The sequence below is a fragment of the Oncorhynchus gorbuscha genome, linkage group LG02 (genome assembly GCF_021184085.1).
Source record: "Oncorhynchus gorbuscha isolate QuinsamMale2020 ecotype Even-year linkage group LG02, OgorEven_v1.0, whole genome shotgun sequence".
Taxonomy (NCBI): Eukaryota; Metazoa; Chordata; class Actinopteri; order Salmoniformes; family Salmonidae; genus Oncorhynchus; species Oncorhynchus gorbuscha.
In genome coordinates, this window is record NC_060174.1 from 75,967,079 (window position 1) to 75,988,814 (window position 21,736).

General features: G+C 43.9%; 1 protein-coding gene across 1 annotated transcript; it reads right to left on the reverse strand.

Annotated features, from left to right (window-relative positions):
- Nucleotides 1-519: 519 nt before the first annotated feature.
- On the reverse strand, nucleotides 520-20,299 carry LOC123990648 (protein POF1B-like). The gene is made up of 12 exons (XM_046291367.1): nucleotides 20,273-20,299; nucleotides 15,129-15,355; nucleotides 8,600-8,633; nucleotides 8,370-8,450; nucleotides 4,078-4,170; nucleotides 3,845-3,958; nucleotides 3,520-3,672; nucleotides 3,232-3,351; nucleotides 2,947-3,075; nucleotides 1,884-1,957; nucleotides 1,582-1,699; nucleotides 520-1,327 (listed from the first exon to the last, which is right to left on the reverse strand). Exons 1-12 carry the CDS (start codon nucleotides 20,297-20,299, stop codon nucleotides 1,214-1,216), a joined length of 1,284 nt encoding a protein of 427 aa, XP_046147323.1. The 3' UTR covers nucleotides 520-1,213.
- Nucleotides 20,300-21,736: the final 1,437 nt, after the last annotated feature.

Here is a 21,736-nt window from a genome sequence, read left to right on the forward strand (position 1 = left end):
CAGACGCTCTTATCCAGAGTGACTTACTGGAGAAATTAGGGTTAAGTGCCTTACTCAAGGGCACAGACAGAGTTTTCACCTAGTCGGCTCAGGGATTTCGAACCAGCAACCTTTTTGGTTACCGGCCTACCACTCTTAACCGCTAAGCTTCTACTATAACATATTTGGTTGTTGAGTATTTGATGCCCCCCATCCCAGCCAAAGTGAAGCCTCCTGTCCAAGCAAACCCCATTTGGTCAAAACCACCCATCCCATATATAGGGGTGCTGAACCCCTGCCACCACCACCCTGGGAGCCCCGAGGACGAGGGACGGGGAGAGGGAAGCATGCTGGGGGGGGGGGTCAAGGTCTTCTTGTCGTTCATTCCTGTGCCGAGCAGAGAGAAGCAGTGTCTTTAAGGGGTTGTAATTTGTCCGAGAGAAGCAGTGTCTTTAAGGGGTTGTAATGATTTCCTGTTTCGAGATGAACAGAACATGGATACGGTCGTTATGGCGTGAAGGGTTAATCCATCAGCTGTAATTACAAAAGATGTGTTTCTTGCTGTTTACCACTCACTGTTATCTGCCATACTACTCTTTCATTCAGCATTGGAAAGACAACAAGCTTGATCTCTTCTAGTCCTATGATTGACTTGATGTCATAAGACTGCTGAGACTGACAGTGGATCAACTAGGGCTGCACGATATGGGCAAAAAATACAAATCGTTCTTGTTTGGAACACTATTTTGACTGCATCTGACGTAAAGGAACAGCATACAAATGTATAGGGAATCTAACAGTGAGGAGGAAATGCTCTGCTGAGTGACAGGCGCATGGTGTGTGTGGGAAGGCCACAAAAGGAGAGAGACAGCGTAAACTATAAAAACAGACGTTACACCCAGTTAAGAAGTGTTTCAAAATATTGCACGCCATATGGATCTCTTGCGATATGGATATTGCACATGTCAATATTGTGATCTCTGTGAATTTGCTTAATTGTGCAGCCCTACTCAAATCCCTTGAAACGTCTGTGCTGTCACCCTAAATCCATTCCAAACTTTCTCACAACCCCATGCATGACTCTCACAAACAACAAGGGTGCCTGTCCAATTAAGCATCCACAACCCCAATATGGAATTTAGTAGAGTCGGGAGAAAATGAATTAATTTTATTACTAACAGAAAAGGGCAGAATTTAACATGCTCTCTCCATGCCATCAGGTCCTGGTCCTGAGTCAAGTTCCATCCATCATCCTCTCATCACAGGCTCTCCTCACACGACGGACCCTTGCCCAGCTTCTGACAGGGCCAAATAGTAACAGCCCAGTGAGGGTCCCGAGCTCTCCCTCCTGGGCAGTACACACATGGTTAATGCTATTTGGCCATGCCTGAATGGACAGATGAATAGCCCTTCCTAATCACTAATTATAATTTCCCTTTTAACCACTAACCCTAACCTTAATCGTTACCCTATGTTACCCCTCACTTCAAACTCTAAACTGAGAACAATAGCTGATGTACTTACTCATCAGTATAGCTATACAGTAGTTTGTCCTTTCTAGCATGGCCATCAAGTTTCTACTTCCTCACTGCTCTACTCTACCTGTTTGATCATCTCCCCCGTCCGGCTCTCGATTACGATGGTCTTGGTATCCTTGACAGGCGATGTGGAATTGTAGTCATCAGTTAGCAGGCCCAGGAGGGGGTACTGGTTCCTGTACCTACACATCAGTTATACACAGTAAGGACCGCATACTGGTTGGTTAAGTACCTACAGTACACCAGTACAAAATCCTGTTTTGGGAAATACCACACTAGGCATCCGAAATTACATTAACCCATTTTAGAGGAGCTACTGCCCCAAATATTCCCCATAAAATAGGCTCATGGTATTGTTGGGCTGACCTTTTGGTGATAGTGGTCGTGGTGACGTTCTTGGAGCTGTCTCTCTTCTTCTCCTGCTGCAACAGCCGGATGTCCTGGAGGTTAAAGATCAGAGATGGGAGGTCAAAGGTGAATAGGGAGGGAGGAGGAGGAATGAGGCCTGTGCCGTAATATGATGGAGCTAAAGGTGCACAACGTGTCAGGTAAATACATTCCTGAAGTGACATTAAAGGATCCTTTGGAGCAAAATTAACACAACAACTGTGAGATAATATAGTCATACTGGCCGAAACAAAACCAATCACTTAATTATAGAAACAAGTTAGGCAACAAACCCAATAAGCGGGGTAAGAACAAACCCTAGAAGCAGGGTAAGAACAAATCTAGAAGCAGGGTGAGGACAGACCCTAGAAGCAGGGTGAGGACAGACCCTAGAAGCAGGGTGAGGACAGACCCTAGAAGCAGGGTGAGGACAGACCCTAGAAGCAGGGTGAAAAAAGACCCTAGAAGCAGGGTGAGGACAGACCCTATAGAAGCAGGGTGAGGACAGACCCTAGATAGAAGCAGGGTGAAAAAAGACCCTAGAAGCAGGGTGAGGACAGACCCTAGAAGCAGGGTGAGGACAAACCCTAGAAGCAGGGTGAAAAAAGACCCTAGAAGCAGGGTGAGGACAGACCCTAGAAGCAGGGTGAGGACAGACCCTAGAAGCAGGGTGAAAAAAGACCCTAGAAGCAGGGTGAGGACAGACCCTAGAAGCAGGGTGAGGACAGACGCTAGAAGCAGGGTGAGGACAGAGGCTAGAAGCAGGGTGAGGAGAGACCCTAGAAGCAGGGCGAGGACAGACCCTAGAAGCAGGGTGAGGACAGACCCTAGAAGCAGGGTGAGGACAGACCCTAGAAGCAGGGTGAAAAAAGACCCTAGAAGCAGGGTGAGGACAGACCCTAGAAGCAGGCTGTTTTTCTAATCCAAAACTGTTGGGTTAGTTTGGTTCTAGATTTGTCCAATTACAGGAGTAGACATTTCCTAGATCTGTATGTATCTAAGGGGCCGGGCTGACCAGTGACCAGTAGCTATGACCCCTGACCTCCTCCTGACGTTTGATGATGACCTCCCGCTGCTCCAGTGTTGTCAGCAGCTGTGTGATGCGGAGATGCAGGCTCTTGTCACCTGACCTCTCCGTGGTGTACTCTGCGGTGATCCGCGTCAGCTGGGACTGGACGTACCGACAGATAGTCAGAGACACTCACAGTCAGTATAACCACTAGCTACCCATATTTCTTCTCACAAGCACAGTCAGTACTGATACAGTACTTCCAACAGAGCAGGAAGACCCCATCCCTATATCCATGCATCCCTGTAGGCATCTTACCCTGAGGCTCTGCAGTTCCTTGTCCTTCTCCTGGCGCAGGGCAGCTAGCTGCTCTGAGTACTGACGTGACAGCTCCTCTGTATTCATCTGAATGGTGCTACTGCTACACTGGCCAGCCAACTGGATGAAGATGGATACAGAGGGAGACAAGTTAGTTAACAAGTTCGATCTATGAGAATAATTCTACAGTCGGATACTACTAACATGAGTAAAAGGAATTGCTAAGAGCTTATTCTCTGAAGTGAGATGGGTTAGAGCCAGAGATGGAGGAGGGTAGCGTTAGAGTACCTTCTGTTTGAGTATCTCGTTCTCCTTCTCCAGGGCTCGGTAGCTCCCCTCCAGTTCTTTGATGCGAAAGTCCCTGTTTGAGTCTGTAGTGCGGCTGCTCAGGAGCTGAGTCTCCAGGGTCCGCTGGCTGGAGCTGGTCTCCTTCAGAGATATCTATATGGATGGATGGATAGAGTTACCCACACACAGTCATACACCCATTGCACTAACATACAGGGCAGAGATACTCTCTTTCAAAAACACCTACAGAAGAGGTGTACACCCAGGCAAACACACACAAGCAACACACAGTGGAAGAAACACACATACACACACTCTCACCTACCTGTAGCTGTCTGTTGTTCTCTCGTATGGCCTCTAGGAGGCGGTCATACTGCTCAGCCTGGTCAGCCTTGAAGCTCAGGTCTCTCTCCAGGGACTCCTTCTCACTCTCCAGACGCTGGGAGAACAGAGACAGAGGCAGTAAGAATCTGTAAGACAGCCTGCCTGCATGTATATCTCAATGAGACATTTAAGAGCATAAGAGGGTCCTACAGTGACCCAGGGCCCAGATCTTACCCTCAGATCCTCTGACATGTGGATCAGCTCCTCCCTCAGGCTGCTGAAGGTAGTCAGAAGGAGACGCATGGTCTTGTCTGCTGTCATACGGGTCTGAGAGGGTGGGAGCGAGGGAGTGAGGGAGAGAGAGCGAGAGAGTTGAAAAATAAAGGAGAGATATTGATGAAAGAGAGGTTAGGTGAGGTTTAATGAGCCCGTTTCAGGCATAGTGGAGCAACCAAAGGAATATATTTTCCATAGGCGGATTGTCCGTCGAAATGAACAAATAATTACATAAATATTATATATTTTTTAATATAATGGACACGACTTTTAGCCCAGCTTTTAGCCCAGCTTGGTAGGGGGACACGACTATTTTTCATAGCAATCTATAGTATTTGGCTGACCAGTGTGCAACGGCCGGCCCCCCTACCAAGCTGGGCTGGCCCGGTGGCGCAAATTCACAAGTCAAACGCACATCATCAGACAGTGAGACCCACCCCGAATCTGTCAGTCACTCAGTCAAAACAGAAAAATGGAAAGGTGGTGCCAAAAAAGGGCTAAAAGTTGTGGTTCTGTTGGTCCGAGTGTTGTGTCTGTGAGAAATGACAGATCAGCTGCAGTGGTGCAGGCAAGGAAGGAAGAAAACAGAGAAATACACACTCCTGCACACTGACACAGATCATGATGCCTACTGCTGCCAGTTAGTACAATATACAGCCAAAATATTAAGTCTATGAAATATATTTAATGTCGACTATAGTAGGCTAATTAGGGAAGGGAGATTTTGGGCAGCATTTAGACACTTGTCTATTTGCAATATACCTGAACAAGTTGTTAGATTGGCTTTTATAACACATAGCCAAGGCAATAGGTATCTACTAGACATGTACTCTGCATATACCTCTTTTAACTAAACACAAGCCAAATGAAGGTACATTTGGGGACTGTGTATTTTAATTGCTTTATCAAAGATTATTCACTTCTGCATCTCAGTCTCTTCAGCCCAGCGAGTGAGTTATTGAGCTGTAGTAACAAGTGACTAACAAGTGTCAGACAACATTACATAGCCACCGCACTTAAGGCTGGAAAGTCCCGCCAATCTCTAGCATATTTAATTTGTTGAAAGGCCAGTCACTTCTTGGCAGAAAAATACGCATATGCACGCAGCACGGTCAAATGGAGCACAATGCTGGAATTCAATCTGCATCCATATACACTATTCCCAGCATCATTCTTGACAAACATAGAATGTCATGTATTGAATTCAATAGAAGAAAACAGAGAGGGAGAGAGAGAGACTGCCAGTTCCTTAATATAGTCATTGGCTGTATTATACAGACAAAACATTAAGGAACTGGCAGTCTTTATCTCTACTGCTCTGTTGTCTTCTATTGAATTATATGTAGCCTAATATCTAAGGGGGGGGGGGGGGCACTTGACATGCACTAATTTGAAATATGTATACTGAACAGAAATATAAACGCAACATTCAACAAACAGATTTTACTGAATAACAGTTCATATAAGGAAATCAGTCAATTGAAAAACATTAATTAGGCCCTAATCTATGGATTCCCCATGACATGACAGAGGTGCAGCCTGGGTGGGCCTGAGATGGCATAGATCCACCCACCTGGCTGCCAGGCTGACCCAGTGGGGAGCCAGGCCCAGCCAATCAGAATGTGTTTTTCCCCAAACAGAAATACTCCTTAGCATACTCCTTGTTCAGTATAGTTATGCTGTTATAATGTATAATATAAGCCAATGGTCATCTATAAGGCATTTATTCAGTGATTTTCTTCTTTCTATAATATATGTGTTTATTCATTCACAACTAGAATGGGTAACACTTTATTTGCAGGGTCAGTAATAAATCATTTATAAGGCATTTATAAATTCTGTGTTCACCATTTTTTTATCATCACTCCCACATTAATAATCTATTTACTAATCATGATTAAGTATTTTTGCAGACCCTAATCTAAAGTGAGGGCTATTTATAAATATTATGAGTGACCAGTGTAATACGGGGTGTTGTAGTAGCTACAGCCCCACCGGTTTGTGTCAAGTACTGTTGGGTTTTTCACACTCAACAGGTTTCCGTGTGTATCAAGAATGGTCCACCACCCAAAGGACATTCAGCCAACTTGACACAACCGTGGGTAGCATTGGAGTCAACATGGGCCAGCATCCCTGTGAAATGCTTTCAACACCTTGTAGAGTCCATGCCCTGATGAATTGAGGCTGTTGTGAGGGCAAAGGGGAATATTAGGAATGTGTGTAAATAACTAGCGTACTAACATTTACAAATGTGAGCGTAACGATCAATAAATGGTGAGCAAAAGGTTTGCTCATAATGCCTTATAAATGGTTTATTATGGACCCTTAAAATAAAGTGTTACCCTGGGATGTTGCTGGGCCCAGTACAGGCAGTGTGGTCCCCTGGTCTTCGGGTCCCGGTGATGCTAGTTTTATAAGCACAGACATCTAGCTGCTGCTGCAGCAGTCAAGTGTAGTGGATGTCATAAGGTGAATGCACCAATTTGTAAGTCGCTCTGGATAAGAGCGTCTGCTAAATGACTTAAATGTAATGTAAATGTGTAGCGGTTGTAGGGAGAAAACAGTGGATGGATGGAGAAAACAGTGGATGTAGGGAGAAAACAGTGGATGTGGGGAGAAAACAGTGGATGTAGGGAGAAAACAGTGGATGTAGGGAGAAAACAGTGGATGTAGGGAGAAAACAGTGGATGGATGGAGAAAACAGTGGTTGTGGGGAGAAAACAGTGGTTGTGGGGAGAAAACAGTGGATGTAGGGAGAAAACAGTGGATGTAGGGAGAAAACAGTGGATGTGGGGAGAAAACAGTGGATGGATGGAGAAAACAGTGGAGAAAACAGTGTTGTAGGGAGAAAACAGTGGTATGGATGGAGGAAAAACAGTGGATGGAGGGAGAAAACAGTTGGAGGAGAAAACAGTGGATGTAGGGAGAAAACAGTGGATGTAGGGAGAAAACAGTGGATGTAGGGAGAAAACAGTGGATGTAGGGAGAAAACAGTGAATGTAGGGAGAAAACAGTGGATGGAGGGAGAAAACAGTGGATGTAGGGAGAAAACAGTGGATGTAGGGAGAAAACAGTGGATTTAGGGAGAAAACAGTGGATGTAGGGAGAAAACAGTGGATGTAGGGAGAAAACAGTGGTTGTAGGGAGAAAACAGTAGTTGTAGGGAGAAAACAGTAGTTGTAGGGAGAAAACAGTAGTTGTAGGGAGAAAACAGTAGTTGTAGGGAGAAAATAGTTGTTGTAGGGAGAAAACAGTGGATGTAGGGAGAAAACAGTGAATGATGAATGTAGGGAGAAAACAGTGGATGTAGGGAGAAAACAGTGGATGTAGGGAGAAAACAGTGGATGTAGGGAGAAAACAGTGGATGTAGGGAGAAAACAGTGGATGTAGGGAGAAAACAGTGGATGTAGGGAGAAAACAGTGAATGTAGGGAGAAAACAGTGGATGTAGGGAGAAAACAGTGGTTGTAGGGAGAAAACAGTGAATGGAGGGAGAAAACAGTGGATGTAGGGAGAAAACAGTGGATGTAGGGAGAAAACAGTGGATGTAGGGAGAAAACAGTAGTTGTAGGGAGAAAACAGTTGTTGTAGGGAGAAAACAGTGAATGTTGTAGGGAGAAAACAGTGAATGTAGGGAGAAAACAGTAGATGTAGGGAGAAAACAGTGGTTGTAGGGAGAAAACAGTGAATGTAGAGAGAAAACAGTAGATGTAGGGAGAAAACAGTAGTTGAAGGGAGAAAACAGTGAATGTAGGGAGAAAACAGAAAGACACACACAAACTGACACGTGTACTGCCAGTTTATTGATATTTTGCCTCTATATTATATATGTAAGAGTAATTAACCTTTAGGATTGGGGGGACATGTATTGCAATGTAAGTAGTTAGCCTTTCATAAGGTATTATGAGCCAATGGTCATCTATTAGGCATTTATTCAGTCATCTTTCTTCCTTCTGCAGAGAGACAGCACAACAGATGGGCAACAGAGGCACAGTTAAAGTGGTGAGTTGTATCTCCAGTGGTGATTTACATGTTATATTTGTCTTAAACATGAGCTGGTTAAAAAGGAGGAGGACCATGTTTCAAGGGTCACTGATACAGTAAATGGTGAGAAACGCTGTACTATATTTGCCTATGTTATGTGTCAGTAGAATTACTGCCTGTGTGTGTAAGTAGCAGGTGCGGTGATGTGGGCTGGTGTGGCTGAAATGCCAGGGCTGAATTTTTGTCCCAGTCCGACCTTGGTGTTACCTGCAGCAGGTAGCGGAGCTGCTGTTTGGTCAGCTCAGATGCTCCTTTGGGGATCAGGGCCTCAATGTCATCTCTCTTTACCTGCATACACACAAATTGTTACTTTCATTTCATACTTTCACTTCCAGCATATATAAATAGCTACTGTACAGCAATTTAAACAATACAAGACTAATATTATTGATGTAATATTATTATGTAAAACCATCGGTCGCTCCTCCCTGCTGTACCTTGTAGTCATTACTGGGATCTAAGAGGTGTTTCCTGGGAAAGAGATGGAAATGTAAACACATTACAGGGCATGACAAACACACAATTAGACTAAATAAACCTTCTTTGTCTCCAGTCTACACATGTTATGATGGAGTTAGCAGCAGGGATGTGTTTGTTCAAATGAATCACAGGTAGTATGAGTAAACAGAGAGTCTAGAGAAATGAGAGAAGTCAGGTCTGACTGACGGTTGTAATGTGTAGTGACTCTAATTACAGGATTTACAGTGATGGATGACACTGCAGGTGTATTTAACCTGTGAGATTATATTACTGAGTTTCACATGGAATTCCTGTGAATTTTACATTATTACATTGTGCACCTTATATATATATATATACCATGCCCTTCAGAAAGTATTCATACCCCTTGACTTATTCCACATTTTGTTGTGTTACACGCAAGACATTTCAGCTTTTCTTTTTTTATTTAATTTGTAAAAAATTCTAAAAACATAATTGCACTTTCACACTATGGGGTATTGTGTGACAAATCATCTCAATTTAATCCATTTTAAATTCATGCTGTAAAACAACATCTGGAAAAAGTCAAGGGGTGTGAATACTTTCTGAAGGCACTGCATGTATTATATTCAGTTATAGAGCCTCTCAGTTAGAATACTAGCCCACAGCCTGCCTCACACCTTGACGGTATTTTATGGCCCAACCTGGCAAGTTAAGAGAGGTATAGGGACTGTGCCAAAGTCACAGAATGGCACTTGATCCAGACAGAGACAGCCAGGTATGCATTAATGAATCAATTATACGATCATAGAATCAATTTGTTTTTACCAATCTAACTACATAACAACATAATAGTAATCATTCATTTAAATGGTAAATCTCTATTGATAAACTGGGTAAATCAAGATGTAAGCTAGGCCTATTCCCAATATGGTTGAATGCATATTCAATAGGAGTGTGTGCATCTACAGTATTGAGTTATTGAGATGGTTTTGGCTGATGTCATTGGGCTACAGATGATTAACAATCTGTCTCCTTTCCATTTGGAACTTATTTTATTGTGCTGATCAACAACATTTGTATAGAAAAAAAGCAATCGGTTATTTGATAAAAGTGTGCCCTGTCTCTAAGACCTAATGACGTCATTCACACACACAGTGAGAGAGAGGAGAGACGTGACTGAGGCGAAAAAGTTAATTAATAAAGTTCTTAGCAATGACTGTATGATTTTTGGTGACAGCTTTGAAATCCTCATATTTTGTGTTATGGTTCTAGGGTAGTAAATTGATGGTAGTACTAGGGTAGTAAATTGATGGTAGTACTAGGGTAGTGAATTGATGGTAGTACTAGGGTAGTGAATTGATGGTTGTACTAGGGTAGTGAATTGATGGTAGTACTAGGGTAGTGAAATTGATGGTAGTACTAGGGTAGTAAATTGATGGTAGTACTAGGGTAGTAAATTGATGGTAGTACTAGGGTAGTGAATTGATGGTAGTACTAGGGTAGTAAATTGATGGTAGTACTAGGGTAGTAAATTGATGTTAGATTCAGCTGTAAACTAGTAAGGAAAGTTAGCTTACAAAACTGGAAGCTACTGGTATCTTCTTGCCTAGACATTGTTTTGCGAACAGCAATGAACAGTTGCAACATTTCTACATGCCGTGTTGCGTTATTCAAGAGTGTTAGCTTCTGTGTAGCTTTAGTGGGGAGCTAACATGATGCAGCCTAGCTACAGATTGTACCGGAAATAATGTGATATAACCTAAGATTTTTGGTGTCCATTACTGGGCGTTACAGGAAGGCCCCATACAAACTGCCGCCATAGATCATTCAACTAACCTGTTCGTGGCTATACTTCTTTGTTATCAATTCAGTGAAAAAAGTATTTCAGAAATGTCAGTTTCCAGTTGCAGGTGGTTTTTTGCCAATGGGCAGAGTGAAAAATGGGGAGATTTATCTCTAATCTCGTGCTATTTCACACATTTTGCCATGAGGTTGAAAGAAAATATTGATGTTTTAAAGGTCAGGTATTGAAAGACCGAACAATTGAAATAAAAATCCACAAATATTTGTCCTAATATTAACAAAATTTGAAATATATATTTTGATAGACCAAAGTATCAGCTATCACACCATGTTAAGGAACAACCTCGTTTTTTTCATAAATCATTTTTACAATTATTGTAATTATTATAATTATTGTCAATTATTTAAACAAGTGTTTGAAGTCCATGATTAACCTATTAAGGATCGGACCCTTTTTTCAATTTCCACCCAAAAAGACATACCCAAATCTAACTGCCTGTAGCTCAGGACCTGAATTCATATTCTTGATACCATTTGAAAGGAAAACTTAGTTAAATGTACACTGAACAAAAATGTAAATACAACATGCCACAATTTCAAAGATTTTCCTGAGTTACAGTTCATATCAGGAAATCAGTTAATTGAAATAATTCAATAGGCCCTAATCTATGGATTTCACATGACTGGGAATACAGATATGCATCTGTTGATCACAGATACTTAAAAAAAGGTATGGGCAAGGATCAGAAAACCAGTCAGTATCTGCTGTGACCATAATTTGCCATCGTCCAGCACGACACATCTCCTTTGTATAGAGTTGATCAGGCTCTTGATTGTAATGTTGTCCCACCCCTCTACAATGGCTGTGTGAAGTTGCTGGATATTGGTGGGAACTGGATCATGCTGTCGTACAGTACACATCGATCCATAGCATTCCCAAACATGCTCAATGGGTGACATGTCTGGTGAGTATGAGAATTGTGTACAGATCCTTGCGACATGGGGCCATGCAGTATCATGCTGAAACATGTGGTGATAAGTGTGGATGAATGGCATGACAATTGGCCTCGGGATCTCATCACGGTATCTCTGACCATTCAAGCTGCCATTGATAAAATCCAATGGTGCTTGTTGTCTGTAGCTTATGCCTGCCCATACCATAACCCCACCGACCACCATAGGGCACAACGTTGACATCAGCCAACCGCTCGCCCACACGACACCATCTATCTGCCCGGTACAGTTGAAACTGGGATTCATCAAAGAAGAGCACACATCCCCAAAATGCCATTGGCTGTGAACGATGAGCATTTGCCCACTGAAGTCGCTTACAACACCGAACTGCAGTCAGGTCAAAACCCTGGTAAGGATAACGAGCACCCAGATTAGCTTCCCTGGGATGGTTTCGGGCAGTTTGTGCAGAACTTCTTTGGTTGTACAAACCCACAGTTTCATCAGCTGTCTGGTTGGCTGGTCTCAGACAATCGCAGGTGAAGAATCTGGATGGGGAGGTCCTGGGCTGGCGCGGTTACAGGTCTGCGCTTGTGAGACCAGTTGGACACACTGGCAAATTCTCTATAACGACATCGCTTATGGTAGAGAAATTAAAATTAAATTCTCTGGCATCAGCTCTGGTTGTCACGCCTTGGTCATAGTGTTTTGTGTTTTCGTTATATATTTGGTCAGGCCAGGGTGTGACATGGGTTTAAATGTTGTGTTTCGTATTGGGGTTCTGTAGGCATTGGGATTGCGGCTGAGTAGGGGTGTAGCATAGGTTGGCTGCCTGAGGCGGTTCTCAATCAGAGTCAGGTGATTCTCGTTGTCTCTGATTGGGAACCGTATTTAGGTAGCCTGGGTTTCACTGTGTATTTTGTGGGTGATTGTTCCTGTCTCTGTGTAGTTTCACCAGATAGGCTGTAATTAGGTTTCACGTTCCGTTTGTTGTTTTTGTATTTTGTATAGTTATTTCATGTATCGTCATTCTCTTCATTAAAGACATGAGTAACCACCACGCTGCATTTTGGTCCGACTCTCTTTCGACAAACGAAGAACGCCGTTACAGAATCACCCACCACACACGGACCGAGTGGCGTGGTAACAGGCAGTGACAGCATGAGCAGCGAAAGGAGGATGAATTATTCGGAGAATGGACATGGCAGAGGCAGAGGTATGGAGTATACGACGTGGGAAGAAATAGACAGGTGGGCGGTCGACCCAGAGAGAGTGCCGGAGCCCGCCTGGGATTCGCTGGAGCAGTGCGAAGAGGGCTATAGGAGAATGGAGTCGAAGAGAAAGACACGGCGGCGCAGAAAAAAACCCGAAAGTCACCCCCAAAAATGTATTGGGGGAGGGCTCAGGGAGAGAGTGGCAGAGTCAGGAGTCAGACCTGAGCCAACTCTCCCTGTTAATTGTGAGGAGTAGCGATCAAAGGACTTCTGGACTTGGGAGGAGATATTAGACGGAAAAGAACCCGGGGCTCAGCCTGGAGAATATCGCCGTCCAAAGGAAGAACTGGAGGCGAAAAAAGCGGAGAGGCGCTGGTATGAGGAGACAGCACGGCGACGCGGATGGAAGCCCGAAAAGCAGTCCAAAAAAAATATTGGGGGGGGCTTACAGGGAGTATGGCTACGCCAGGTAGGAGACCTGCGCAAACTCCCTGTGCTTACCGGGGGCTAGGGAGACCGGGCAGGGACCGTGTTATGCTATGGAGCGCACAGTGTTTCCAGTGCGGGTGCATAGCCCGGTGCGGTTCATAGGGTTAGGGGGCATCCTGTGTAGCTCAGTTGGTGCTCAGAGCATGGCGCCTGCACCAGGGTCCGGTGGGCCACCTCCATCCTCCGGGACTCACCCAGGCTTCCTGTGCGAATGTATCACCAGCACACATGACTGTAAGTCGCTTTGGATAAGCCAGAGCCTTCCTTCCCTCCTGCGCTGTCGGAGTCTCCCGCCTGTTCAGCGCTATATATCCTCTACATGGGTTTAAATGTTGTTCCCTCCTGCGCTGCTGGAGTTGTGTCTGTTCAGGCATTGGGATTCCTTCTGCGCTAGGGGTGTAGTATAGGTTGGCTGCCTGAGCCTCCTGCCTGTTCTCAATCAGAGTCAGGTGGCCAGCTGCCGGAGCCTCCTGCCTGTTCTGAAAGCAGCCATTCTCTGCAGTCTGCAGTTGTCTCTGATTGGGAACCGCCTGCATGGAGCAGTAGAGCTGTCAGCCTGGGAGCAGTCAGAGCTGTCATTTTGAGGGAGCTGATTGTTCAGCCAGAGCTCTGTGTTGTTTCACCAGATAGGCTGTAATTAGGTTTGCATGGAGCAGCCAGAGCTGTCCGTTTGTTGTTTTTGTATTTTGTATAGTTATTTCAGATCTGCCAGTCATTCAGAATCTTCCATTCCGCCAGACAGGATCTACCGGAGCCGTAACCTGACCATCTCAGCTGCATTTCGGTCCGACTCTTCTTTTCCGACAAACTCGAAGAACGTCCATTACACTGGTCCCGGACATTCCCCTCAGTCCCGAAGCCCCTCAGTCCCGATGCCAGTCCCGATTCCTCAGTCACGCTCCCTAAAAACTTGAGACATCTGTGGCATTGTGGATTATCCCAGTGCACAGGAACTAGGTACATATTGTCCCCAGCACAAGGTGTACCTGGACAGACGCCCAGTGATCCCTATGGTTTTAATCAGCTTCTTGATATGCCAAACCTGTCAGATGTTTTGTGTTTTCGATTATTTTTGGTCAAAGGGTTTAAATGAAATGCTCACTAACAGGGATGTAAACAAATTTGTGCACAAAATTAGAGAGAAATAAGCTTTTAGTGTGTGTGGAAAATTTCTGGTATCTTTTATTTCACCTCATGAAACTTAGGACCAACACTTTTCTACATGTAATGAGGACATGAATAAGGGGTCCTTATGGTATAGCTCACCCTGCTCATTCCAAGTCAATCTGAGTTGACCAAATCTCTGGACACATCTTTTAGGAATCAAAGTTTTAAGAGTAATATTCTTTCAATTCACAGAGGGGTATTGCAAGAAACTACATAAGATCATGTTTCAGTTAATATCCATTATTGCATTTAAATAAAAATGTTAACACTTTTTTAGAGTTTGAAATTTGTTCCGGACAAGGGCATTTCCAGGCATAGAGCCAACATGGAAATGTATAATATTTCAAGTATTTAGAAAATTGTAAAAACAAATATTTTCCATATAAAATTTCCATAAATGTAAATTTGAAACTAAAATAATGCAACAAAATAAAAAATAAAAAAAAGTTCCCCTGCAGGACAAGGATTGTCCTGACTTTTAAGATTCCCTGAGCTAATTTCCTGCTATTCAAAAATTAATATTCCATGAGGCTGAGAGAAAATGTTGCAATTTTAAAGCACATTTCCTGTAATATATATATATATATATATATATATATATATATATATATATATATATATATATATATATATATATATATTATTGCTTAGGACTTCTTAATATCTGGGGGGGGGGGGGCCTCTGGGGGGCCCTCGGGCCTTGCGAGGGCTGAGGGGGTGTGTGCCACGCCACTGTATTTCATACTGTAGCCTAGTCTGGACAGTTCAGTAGGATCTAGATTTGCCCTCTCCCTTGGGTTTCTGTCTTGTTTCTTTCTTATTGATTCTGTTATGTGTTGTGCTGGGGGGGAAGCTATATATATAAATATGGCTATATGTTGAGAAAATCAAAACACACCTTCCACGTATCTTGGCCACGTGTTCTGAGATGCAGGTGTGGATGTCACAGTTCTTCCTGTAAACCTCCGCCAGCAGCTCTCCGAAGAAACGTGTGTCCATCTTCACCACGGGCACTACCTCCTTCACCTCACTCTTTATCCCCACCTGAGACACGCTCTCTATCACCCTCTTCACCACATTCTCCTTAACGATGTTCACCATCTCCTCTTTAACCTCCTCCACCTCCTGGGAAAAAGAGAGGGAACGAGTTGAATCTTAGACATCAATCTGTCACAAGCAAAAGAGAGAGACATACCCACCATCATCATGGCATGTAAGAGCAATATGGCATCTATACTTATTGAATTAATCACCCTACAGTGGGTTTACTATAATACAAGACATGCAACTGTTCTAGGTCATGTCTATCATATATGGCTGTCAACAGTCATGGTTGCCAGGATGTAGGAATGGGTCAAATGACTGACAATGACTCTGGCTCTATATTGCTCTTGAACAATCAGACGGAGACCAATAAATCTTGTCAGATCCATGGCCTCCATTATTTGTTACAATTTTAAGAATTCTGTTTTTCAGCAGTATTTCAAAATTGTGACAGGTTGGCAGTTCTCAGAATTGATACAGGTTCCAGATGTTTTGCTGGCGGAGGGGGACAGAGAATCTGTTGGGAAGTTGTCTCAACTCAACTCAAATCAAATCAAATTGTATTTGTCACATGAATACAACAGTGAAATGCTTACTTACAAACCCTTAACAGTGAAATGCTTAGTTGCAAGCCCTTAGCAGTGGAATGCTTAGTTGCAAGCCCTTAGCAGTGAAATGCTTAGTTGCAAGCCCTTAGCAGTGAAATGCTTAGTTGCAGTGAAATGCTTAGTTGCAAGCCCTTAGCAGTGAAATGCTTAGTTGCAAGCCCTTAGCAGTGAAATGCTTAGTTGCAAGCCCTTAGCAGTGAAATGCTTAGTTGCAAGCCCTTAACAGTGAAATGCTTAGTTGCAAGCCCTTAGCAGTGAAATGCTTAGTTGCAAGCCCTTAGCAGTGAAATGCTTAGTTGCAAGCCCTTAACAGTGAAATGCTTAGTTGCAAGCCCTTAGCAGTGAAATGCTTAGTTGCAAGCCCTTGACCAACAATGCAGTTTTAAGAAGAAGAAAAAAAGAATAGAAATATAACAAATAATTAAGGAGCAACAATAAAATAACAGTAGCGAGGCTACATACAGGGGGTACTGGTACAGAGTCAATGTGGAGGCTACATACAGGGGGTACTGGTACAGAGTCAATGTGGAGGCTACATACAGGGGGTACTGGTACAGAGTCAATGTGGAGGCTACATACAGGGGGTACTGGTACAGAGTCAATGTGGAGGCTACATACAGGGGGTACTGGTACAGAGTCAATGTGGAGGCTACATACAGGGGGTACTGGTACAGAGTCAATGTGGAGGCTACATACAGGGGGTACTGGTACAGAGTCAATGTGCTGGTGCACTGGTAATTGAGATAATATGTACATGTAGGTGTAGGTAAAGTGACTATGCATAGATAATAAACAGAGAGTAGCAGCAGCGTAAAAATGAGGGGGGGACAATGCAAATAGTCCGGGTAGCCATTTGATCAACTTTTCAAGAGTCTTTTGGCTTGGGGTAGAAGCTGTTAAGAAGCCTTTTTGACCAAGAATTGGCACTTTGGTACCACTTGCCGTGCGGTAGTAGAGAGAACAGTCTATGACTAGGTGGCTGGAGGCCTTGGCAATCTTTTGGGCCATCCTCTGTCACCACCTGGTAGAGGTCCTGGATGTCAGGAAGCTTGGCCCAGTGATGTACTGAGTCGTACGCACTACCCTGTGTAGTACCTTACGGTCGGAGGCAGAGCAGTCGCCAGGATGCTCTCGATGATGCAGCTGTAGAACCTTTTGAGGATCTGAGGACCCATGACAAATCTTTTCAGTCTCCTGAGGGGGAATAGGCGTCAAGGATCTTGATGCTCTCAATCTGCTGCACTACAGCCCCGTCGATGAGAAAGGGGGCGTGCTCAGTCCTCCTTTTTCTGTAGTCCACAATCATCTCCTTTGTCTTGATCACTTTAAGGGAGAGGTTGTTATCCAGGCACCACACACCACACTCACCAATGACTTATGTTTTTATTATCTAATTGCTAAAACTGCACCTGTAGCTAGTTGGTTTGAATTGGTTCAAAGAGAATTTTGCCACTGAAGATTTCATCCATCCTGAATAGCTTTCACAAAGTCAACAGACCAACCAGGTGGCCTTGACTTTCTGCACATGGCCATGTCCTGTCTACATTCCAGGTCATAGAGTTAACCAACCCTTGTGTAACCCTTATGCAATATTAAGACAAGCAACTCTTGTGCATGTTCTTCACATGGATTGTTCCTTGTCGCTCTAGAAACACCTAGAAACACCACTCATATGCATTGCTTACCAAAACATGGAGGGGGTTTGGGGGAGTTGTATTATCAAACCAATGCCAAGCCACTCTGACTATAGTCTCTATGGTTTCCTAACAACAATAAAATATGTATGATTCAAAACACTACAGTCTAAATGTTAAGAGGTAGACAGAGAGAGAGTGATAGTGTTCCCTGTCGGATCTATAAAAGTGGAGGAGCCACACAACAGCCAGTCAGGCCAGAGTCCTGCAAGTGCCTTCTGACACCATTAAATCATGGATGGAGCATCTTCCTCTTGACAACCATATCTCATGTCAGGGACATGACGCTGCATTTTTTGGGGATCAACGATCAATACCTTGAGTCTGCCCCCATCTCAACCCAAAAACTGAATGCGTGTACTAAAGACAGTTATACAGATGTTGGTGTTTAACATGTTTTTCGATATTGCTTTTTTCTCTTATTCACAAGTTATGTTGCTGGGTATTTAGAATGTTATTTTATCATTCACACGTTGAGGTGGTGGATAATTTACTGCTTTGCCTTTGTCGAGTTTGTTGTATTGTATTTCTTATTTCCCCTTAGCACAACATTCCTAAAGCACCTTTTGTTTGGCACAATGGTCTTCTTATTTGCACCCTGTGTTTTACATTGCACAATTTTCCTCTGTTATATATTTTTCAGTTAAATAAATACATTTCTAGCAAAAGGTCTGCAAATGTCTTTGTCTGGTTATTTATAATTGTGTCCGAAAATGTCTGTACTCTGAAACAGTAACTCAGTAAGCTTGTCGTGGTTTGTAAACTTAGCAAAAAAAGAAATGTCCTCTCAATGTCAACTGCGTTTTTATTTTCAGCAAACTTAACATGTGTAAATACTTGTATGAACATAACAAGATTAAACAACTGAGACATAAACTGAACAACAGACATGTTGTCACGTTCTGACCTTTATTTCCTTTGTTTTGTATTTATTTTAGTATGGTCAGGGCGTGAGTTGGGTGGGCAGTCTATGTTTGTTTTTCTATGTTTTGGGGTATTTCTATGTTTCGGCCTAGTATGGTTCTCAATCAGAGGCAGGTGTCATTAGTTGTCTCTGATTGAGAATCATACTTAGGTAGCCTGGGTTTCACTGGGTGTTTGTGGGTGATTGTTCCTGTCTCTGTGTTTTGCACCAGATAGGACTGGTTTAGGTTTTCGCACGTGTGTTGTTTTGTTAGTTTATTCGTGTACAGTTTCTTTATTAAAGTACAATGAATAACAACCACGCTGCATTTTTGTCAGCCTCTACTTCACCTAAAGAAAACCGTTACACATGTGACAAACAGAAATTGAATAATGTGTCCCTGAACAAAGGAGGGGGGGGGCAAAATCAAACGGAACAGTCAGTATCTGGTGTGGCCAAAAGCTGCATTAATTATTGCAGTGCATCTCCTCATCGTGGACTGCACCAGATTTGCCAGGTCTTGCTATGAGATGTTACCCCACTCTTCCACCTAGGCACCTGCAAGTTCCAGGATATTTCTGGGGGGAATTGGCCCTAGCCCGCACCCTCCGATCCAACAGGTCCCAGACGTGCTCAATGGGATTGAGATCCGGGGTCTTCGCTGGCCATGGCAGAACACTGACATTCCTGTCTTGCAGGAAATTATGCACAGAATGAGCAGTTTGGCTGGTGGCATTGTCATGCTGGAGGGTCATGTTAGGATGAGCCTGCAGGAAGGGTACCACATGAGGGAGGAGGATGTCTTCTCTGTAATGCACAGCGTTGAGATTGCCTGCAATGGCAACAAGCTCAGTCCAATGATGCTGTAACACACTGCCCCAGACCATGACGGACCCTCCACCTCCAAATTGATCCCGCTCCAGAGTGCAGGCCTCGGTGTAACGCTCATTTTTCCGACGATAAACGCAAATCCGACCATCACCCCTGGTGAGACATAACCGCGACTCGTCAGTGAAAAGCACTTTTTGCCAGTCCTGACTGGTCCAGCGGCAGTGGGTTTGTGCCCATAGGCGACGCTGTTGCTGGTGATGTCTGGTGACCTGCCTTACAACAGGCCTACAAGCCCTCAGTCCAGCCTCTCTCAGCCTATTGTGGACAGTCTGAGCACTGATGGAGGGATTGTGCGTTCCTGGTGTGACTCGTGCAGTTGTTGTTGCCATCCTGTACCTGTCCCGCAGGTGTGATGTTCAGATGTACCAATCCTGTGCAGGTGTTGTTACACGTAGTCTGCCACTGCGAGGATGATCAACTGTCCATCCTGTCTCCCTGTAGCGCTGTCTTAGGCATCTCACAGTACAGACATTGCAATTGCACGTTCACGCAGATTAGCAGGGACCCTGGGCATCTTTTTTTGGTGTTTTTCAGAGTCAGTAGAAAGGTGACAATGCCACCAGCCAAACTACTCGTTCATAACTGTGACCTTAATTGCCTACCGTCTGGCAGCTGTTAATGTCTTAATGACTGTTCCACAGGTGCATGTTCATTAATTGTTTATGGTTCATTGAACAAACATGGGAAACAGTGTTTAAACCCTTTACAATGAAGATCTGTGAAGTTTATTTTGATTTTTACTAATTATCTTTGAAAGACAGGGTCCTGAAAAAGGGATGTTTCTTTTTTTGCTGAGTTTATGTATATAGGGTATGTTCTTACTGTCTACAGCTAGACAGCCATTCTCACCCAAGTGCCATAGCAGGAAGGTCCTCATTGAAATGGTTTAAAGGCCACTTACACGTAGCACAAGGTCGTACATGGCCATTTAGATGAGGGTAATGTCTTGGGGGGGTCAAGCCTTAATGCTGGACAGTCATTCTGTTGTTACATGTTACAGAACCATGCTAAGCCCTGTAGTCTGTACTAGCCTTCAAAAAATATATGACAAACAAAACCAACATGAGAATGAAGTGTCTGTCTTTATTGTGATTTAAAAAGTGTGAATAAGAAAACCAGCAAAACCCAAACAACAAAAATAACACGTATACAAAAACTGTGTAGCTCACAACACAAGCTACTTTTGAAAGGGGATCCTACACAGTCATCACCCAGAGGAAGAAAACATACAGTGCATTCGGAAAGTATTCTGACCGGTTCACTTTTTCCACATTTTGTAACGTTATAGGCTTGTTCTAAAATGGATTAAATAAACAACATTCCTCACCAATCTACACACAATATCCAATAATGACCAAGCAAAAACTGGGTTTTTAGAAATTATTGCAGGAATACCTTATTTACATAAGTATTCAGACCCTTTGATATGAGACTGGAAATTGAGCTCAGGTGCATCCTGTTCCAATTGATCATCCTTGAGATGTTTTTCAACTTGATTGGAGTCCACCTGTGGTAAATCAAATGATTGGACATGATTTGGAAAGGTCCATACTTGTCTATATAAGCTCCCACAGTTGATAGTGCATGTCAGAGCAAAAACCAAGCCATGAGGTCGAAGGAATTGTCTGTAGAGCTCCAAGGCACAGATCTGGGGAAGGGTAACAAAAATGTACGCAGCTTTGAAGGTCCCCAGGAACACAGTGGCATCCATCATTCTTAAATGGAAGAAGTTTGGAACTACCGAGCCGGCCATCCGGCAAACCTGAGCAATTGGTGGAAAGGGGCCTTGGTTAGGGAGGTGACCAAGAACCCGATGGTCACTCTGACAGAGCTCCAGAGTTCCGATGTGGAGACGGGAGAACTTTCCAGAAGGAAAATAATCTCTGCAGCACTCCACCAATCAGGCCGTTATGGTAGAGTGGCCAGACGGAAGCCACTCCTCAGTAAAATGCACATGACAGCTTGGAGTTTGGCAAAAGGCACCTAAAGGACTTTCGGACCATAAGAAACAAGATTCTCTGGTCCGGGGAATGCCAAGCGTCACCTCAGGAGGAAACCTGGCGCCATCCCTATGGTGCAGCATGGTGGTGTCAGCATCATGCAAGGGGATGACTGGGGCGATGGTTCACCTTCCAACAGGACAACGACCCTAAGCACACAGCCAAGACAGCACAGGAGTGGCTTGGGAATGTCCTTGAGTGGCCCAGCCAGAGCCCGGACTTGAACCCGATCGAACATCTCTGGAGAGACCTGGAAATAGCTGTGCAGTGACGCTCCCCATCCAACCTGACAGAGCTTGAGAGGATCTGCAGAGAAGAATGGGAGAAACTCCCCAAATACAGGTGTGCCAAGCTTGTAACATCAT

Bases quoted from the DNA above. Each gene is read 5' to 3' on its own strand.
- LOC123990648 (XM_046291367.1), bottom strand. From the start codon at position 20,299: ATGGCCATGTACGACCTTGTGCTACGT. The intron at 8,634-15,128 runs GTGTGTTTTGAT...TCTCTTTCCCAG, and splicing joins GTGGCCAAGATACGTGGAAG to GAAACACCTCTTAGATCCCA. The intron at 3,352-3,519 runs GTACTCTAACGC...ATCTTCATCCAG, and splicing joins ACGAGATACTCAAACAGAAG to TTGGCTGGCCAGTGTAGCAG.